Source organism: Dendrobates tinctorius, unplaced genomic scaffold (assembly GCF_039654945.1).
Source record: "Dendrobates tinctorius isolate UK_male_01 unplaced genomic scaffold, ASM3965494v1 ptg000017l, whole genome shotgun sequence".
Taxonomy (NCBI): Eukaryota; Metazoa; Chordata; class Amphibia; order Anura; family Dendrobatidae; genus Dendrobates; species Dendrobates tinctorius.
This window is the reverse complement of record NW_027361685.1, coordinates 16170433-16176833: the sequence shown is the minus strand read 5'-3', so window position 1 is coordinate 16176833 and position 6401 is coordinate 16170433. Positions and strand designations below refer to the sequence as shown.

Sequence of the window (6401 nt, the reverse complement as noted above, 5' to 3'; positions counted from 1 at the left end):
GAAGCCATCCCGCCACGTCACGGCAACCCTTGTGGGACAGTCCTAACTCTTGTATTTAAAACCTTTACCTATTCCATTATAGGAATCTGCAGGTGTAAAAACGCAGAGCAAATCCGCACTAAATCCGCAGGAACCTGCAGGTAAAACACAGGTCGTCTTACCTGCGGATTCTGCAGAATCCATGCAGAAAAATCCACAATGGAATAAGCAACGTGTGCACATACCCTTAGTCTCTGTCCAGCTTGCAGGATAAACAAGACATAAAAGTTTAAAGGGGTTGTCCACTACATTAAATTAACCCCCAAAGTATCCCCCCAGGCCCCTAATGAATTTTGTAAATACCTCATGTTGCCTATACTGCCTGTGAGTGGCGTTATCGCTGGCCGCTCACAGGCAGCACGTAACCCAGCGCTGATGTCACAAGTGAGGCGTGACTCAGCGCTGGGTCCCCGCAGTGGCTGCTGGGTTGTGGGCGGGGTTACCCCCGGGGTCACACCCAGCATCCACTGCGCGCTTTCTCAATGAATGGGCGCTTGGTGGATGCCGGGTGTGAAGCGGGGTGATAATCGCTCCCACAGCCTGGCAGCCAGCGCGGAAGGAGGAAGATGGACCCCCGGCTGCTGCCAGCACTTGTCGGGACGTCAGCGGAAGCAAGAGCCGGCTGCAGCCAGGGGTCATGTGCTGCCTGTGAGCGGCCAGCGATAGCGACGCTCACAGGCAGTATAGGCAACATGAGGTATTTACAAAATTCATTAGGGGCGCCAGGGGGATACATTGGGGGGTTAATTTAAAGTAGTGGACAACCCCTTTAAGAACCTTCATTGCTTTATATATCTGTATGTATATATTCGACCAACAGATTAGACATATCAAATAGTAAATGACATGTGCCAAGACACTCATCAGTCCTCATGCTGTGTCCAGTGTGTCCCTGGTCCTCAGTGCTGCTCCTAGCCTCCTTGGCTGTCAGGCTCCTTCCAGACAGAAGCAGAAGAGTGCAGACAGTGAGCTCAGCTCACAGTCAGAGGCAGAGCAAGCCCCGCTGCGTCCAGGCTTTTGGGGCTGATGACTTCTCTGCAGCAGGGAGCTTTGAAGGAGAGCGCGCTCATCCTGGATTGGGTGGGTAACCTTCCTTCCCCCTCTCCTCCACAAACTGCAGAAGAGTGGTTACATGACTCACTCCCTGCACTCTGATACATGTGAAGTACAAACGCCAGCCCTGACAGTAGCTCCAGGTGGGCCCGCTCTCAAGCACAGTGTTACATCGCATCATCTTCTTCTCATTCAGGTCTCTACAATATCGGATCCTCTCAGTGAAGATCTTCTACAAAAGAAAATATTCTTGATTTACCCATCAAGGATGGGTATGGACAGAGACAAGATGGCGGAGAGAATGTTACACCTCACCCTAGAGATCCTCTTCCGTCTCACTGGAGAGGTGAGAGATTCTGATGACGTCACATTCTATCATTCTTATCTATGGGAATAACATATGGACAGAACTGGAGAGGTGAGGACTCTGGAAATGTCTGTAGTGAGATTTATTAATGTGTCTCTCCATAACCAGGATTACACAGTGGTGAAGAAGACCTCTAGTGATCGCTGTCAGGACCCTGTGTCTGAGGGATCTGGAAGACCCCTGAGCCCAATCACGGGGCCTCCACCTCACCCCCTAATCCGTGAGGATATCAATGACCAGAAGATCCTAGAACTCATCTACAAGATGTTTGAGCTGCTGACTGGAGAGGTGACACTGCTGGGAATGCCTGGACATTATACAGAAACACTATGAAGGGATCGGGGGATGACGGTATCATTGTATGTGTCAGGTTCCTATAAGGTGTCAGGAGGTCGCTGTCTATTTCTCCATGGAGGAGTGGGAGTATTTAGAAGGACACAGCGATCTGTACAAGAACGTCATAATGGAGGTTCCCCAGCGCCTCACATCTCCAGGTAATAGACAGGACTAAATACACACGGCCTATAATTATCTGTATGTAGAGAATGAATTCAGTCCCTGTATGTGTTTCCTCCAGATCTATCCAGTAAGAGGACAACACCAGAGAGATGTCCCCGTCCTCTTCTTCCACAGGACTGTAAACAAGAGGATCCCAGTGCTCCTCAGGATCATCAGGTAGATGGAGAGAAGGTGTCAGGAGATCTCCCCTATGATGTGTAGACGGCTGTGAAGGTCTTGTGCTCAGTCTTGTTTTATCCACCAGTGTTATATGTTTTATACCTGTGTAATGAGAACGGTGGAGATGGCAGGATTAGAGCTGATCATAGATGGGACTTCTCCATCTGTCGGTGACTTTTACAATATTTGTTTCAGGGTGAAGATCTGACCCATATTAATACTACAGAGACATATGTAAGAGATGATGAGCGGTGTAAAGAGGAGATTCCCACATATGACTACCCAGGTGAGTAGTAACCACTGAATGTAGAGAAGTCACAGATTCCTCTCAGTCACCGGCTGTGGTTGCTTTATCGGTGGTGTAGTCCGGCCGTATTACCATGATCACCATTTTGCCTCTAGTACCACAACATTCTCCTCCACCCAAAACTGTTCATTGATTTTGGACATTGAAATCCCTTTTCTATAGAACTTACAACCTGGTAGATCCACCTACCCCCTGGGATTAGGAGACGCTGACTGTTCCCTGCCCAGATCTGTAACTAAATCCAAATGACAGCGTACGTAGAATGTGCTGACAAGATAGAAAATCACTTGTAGAAAAATCTTATGCTGGGCCTGTAAGAGAAAGCGGAGGGTAATGATGCTGTTGGCTTCCTAGATCCCTGAGATCTTATCGGATGAATCTTCTCTCCCTTCTGTGCTGCTGAATGTCTCATGGTCCCTACAAGACCAGGTCCAGTCTTTCTGGCCAAACATCTCTTTTATGATCCACAACAGTAAATGTGCAGTGAGGCCAAGTGTGAATTTCTGTACAATAACAGCAGAGTTTCCCTTTATCCTGACTTTCCAATTTGTATTAAAACTACCGTATTTTTCGGACTATAAGACACACTTTTATCCTTCAAAAATGTGGAGGAAAATGGGGGTTGCGTCTTATAGTCCGGATGTACCGGCTCTGGCTTTGGTGTGGAGGTGAGGGAACTGCATCAGCGGAGCAGCGGGTCACAGGAGGCTGGAGCCGGTGACTGCGGCTAAATCTTGTTCCCGCTGCTAAAGAGAAATGAATATTCACTGCATTACACGCCCATGGGCTTGGAGGGCAATGAATATTCATTTCTCTTTAATAATAGTATCTTGAGATGATTAGCCCCTAACCCCGGTCCTGGTATGCATGGCCCCATCCTTATAATTGGCCCCCACCCCCGTCCCCATCCTGGTATGCATGGTCCCATCAGAAAACATTAAAAAACAAATCATTACACTTACTTACCCCGCGCTCCCTCGCAGCGTCCTGCTCCGGTGCCAGCAACTGCTATATGCTTGTAAGCAGCGCATGGCAGGGACGTGCACGCAAAGGGCAGTGAGTATTCATTGCTCTTCAGTAGCGCGCAGTGTCAGCCACCGGCTTCCTGCTGCTACCGGCGGTCACGTGTGCCGCTACTTAAGAGAAATGAATATTCATGAATGCTCACTGTTCTCAGCGCTGCTTACAAGCAAATAGCAGATGCTGGCACCAGAGGTAAGCGTAATGGTTTGGTTTTTTTTTAATGTTTTGTGATGGGCCATGCACACCAGGATAGGAATGGGGGTGGGGGCTTCTTATAAGGATGGGGCCCTACATACCAGGACGAAATAAGTCACTGAATACCAGGACGAGATGGGGTCCATGCATACCAGGATAAGGTTGGGGCCATGCTTTCCAGGATAGGGATGATGGGGCCATGCATACCAGGATAGCGATGAGGTGCCATGCATACTAGGATGAGATGGGGCCCTGCATACCAGGATGAGATGGGGCCATGCCTACTAGGACAAGATGGGGACCCTGCATACCAGGATTGGGATGGGACCATGCATACTAGAACGAGATGGGGACCCTGCATACAAGGATAGGGATGGGACCATGCATACTAGAACGAGATGGGGACCCTGCATACAAGGATAGGGATGGGACCATGCATACCAGGACAAGATGGGAGCTCTGCATACCAGGATAGGGATGGGATCATGCATACCAGGACAAGATGGGGACCCTGCATACCAGGATTGGGATGAGGCCATGCATACCAGGATAGAGATGAGTGGGCCATGTGTATCAGAATGGGTATGAGGGGACCATATATACCAGGATAGGGGATATTAAGTACAGAATTGACCACATTTTTTGCTTCAATTTTTTTTCCTAATTTCATTCTCTAAAACCTAGGTGCGTCTTATGGTCCAATAAATACAGTAATTTCAAGGAGGATTGTGATAATCTCCAGGACAAACATTCCACCTGTGCCATGATAGATCTCTAAGCTGTGTGTGGCTGATGGCTGTAATATACATTTATTCCCGCCTGCAGGAGATGTGTTGGCTCCAGCCCTGGTGTCATAGATTTACTAAACGTCATGAATTCCAATATGTTTTCCATCCTAAGGAATTCAGATAACTGCACAATCTCTCCTGAAATGGGGGCGCTAATACTTTCTCTACTCCTCCGGTCAGGACTCATAGTGGCTGCAATGGTCCACCATAAATGAGTGCAACTCGTTTAGTGTTCTCCCCTTGTACATACGTTGTTGGGGATGTAACATATTTTTTTATTCTGTGTCTTTTTTTTATAACCTGTTCATTCTGTATGATAGTTTGATTGTGGTGGGATCGGCCTTCCTGCCTAATGTGAGTCTGTAACTCCCTGATAGTCTTGAAAAAAATCTCTCCATTGCCTCTTCCAAATGCCTAAGATCTAAATTTAAAGGGATCCTGTCAGCCGGATTGTGCACAGTAACCTACAGACACTGTCAGGTCAGCGTCGTTATACTGATTACAGTGATACCTGGTGATGAAATCCGTCTTGTGGTTTATGTTTAATCTGTATTTGTAGTCTTCAGTTAATGAGATTCTCGTGCTCTGGGGCGGGGCTGTGGGCGGAGCTTTATATGATGGTCTGTTTACATATGCATCTGTATTGGCTTATGACAGGTCGCTGACCCCTCACTGACCTGCCCACATTATTACATAATGCATATAATAGTGTTGATATTATTGGTGATTATGCCTATAATATTGTGGCTATTGTGAGGCTTAGAAAAAAGAAATTACAAATGACACTGGCGGCGCCTGGCCAGTAGCATCTATCTCTTACTTATAGATGGTACTGCGCAGGCGCCACCATCGCCGGTGACATTTTTCTGGATGTAATTTTTTATGTAAAATAGGGGGCAGGTCACTGAAGGGTCAGTGTCATAAGCCAATACAGATGAATATGTACGCAGAACACCACATAAGGCCCCGCCCACAGCCCAACCCACAGCCACTCCCACAATCCCACCCCGAAGCACAAGAATCTCATTAACTGAAAACTACAAATACAGATTAAACAATAACCAGCCCGCAGCTGCCCAGAAAACCCAGAAATTCCGACACTTTGCCCGGCTCTTCCTACTTACCCTGTGTTTTGTTTTATCTCTAATAAAAGACTTTATTCTGGCTGTGATTTATTTACCATATATCTATAGGATTAGTAATGGATAGGTGTCTTACTCTCCATTACTAAGCCGTGGGCTTGATGTCACCTGACAATACAACCCCACAAATATGAAGCCCACTTGCCATCACTACAGGGCAAGTGGGAAGAGCCGGGCAAAGCACCAGAATAGGCGCATTTAATAGATTTTCCTTTTCTGGGCAGCTGCAGGCTGCTATTTTTAGGCTGGGGGGTCAATATCTATGGCCCCTTACAAGCCTGAGAATACTAGCCCCCAGTTGTCAGCTTTAGCAAGGCTGGTTGTCAAAAATGGAGGGGAACTCACGCCGTTTTTTTAAATTATTTAATTAATTAAAAAAACTGTTTGGACCCCTCTATTCTTGAAAACCAGCCTTGCCAAAGCTGACAGATGAGGGTTGCAGCCCCCAGTTGTGAGTTTTTCCGGACTGGTTATAGAAAATAAAAGGGAACGCACGCCGTTTTTTCATTCCTTTATTTAGTTATAGCGCAGGCGGCGGGTGAGGAATACTCCCATCATCTGCTCCTGCTGTCATTGTTCTTAGCATCAGGTGTAGGTTGATGGGAGTAATAGTCATCATTCTTACTTTAATATAACTATCATTATTCTCCCCGCCGGCAGAGCAGGGGAGAATGATGTGAGCGTCTTCAGCACCCGCTGCCGGGGAACAGCGCTTACTGTAGCGCTTCTTCCCTGTCGGCCGTCCTTGTGGTACTGATGCTGCACTAGGGCGGCACACGGTTGTCACACATGTGCCACAAGTATTACAC

The 6401-nt window shown here is 47.4% G+C and overlaps 1 protein-coding gene across 2 annotated transcripts in view; it reads left to right on the top strand.

Moving 5' to 3' along the window:
* Positions 1 to 814: 814 nt before the first annotated feature.
* LOC141082312 (oocyte zinc finger protein XlCOF8.4-like) overlaps positions 815 to 6401 on the top strand; it is a 29056-nt gene continuing 23469 nt past the window's right edge. The window contains exons 1-6 of one of the 2 annotated variants that reach the window (XM_073566260.1): positions 817 to 1119; positions 1289 to 1438; positions 1568 to 1747; positions 1830 to 1953; positions 2037 to 2134; positions 2333 to 2423. In XM_073566260.1, coding sequence (XP_073422361.1) covers positions 1066 to 1119; positions 1289 to 1438; positions 1568 to 1747; positions 1830 to 1953; positions 2037 to 2134; positions 2333 to 2423 — 697 coding nt within the window. In that variant the 5' untranslated portion in view covers positions 817 to 1065. Of the gene's footprint in view, positions 1439 to 1567; positions 1748 to 1829; positions 1954 to 2036; positions 2135 to 2332; positions 2424 to 6401 lie in introns of both variants that reach the window. The other variant, XM_073566259.1, reaches the window with a different exon arrangement.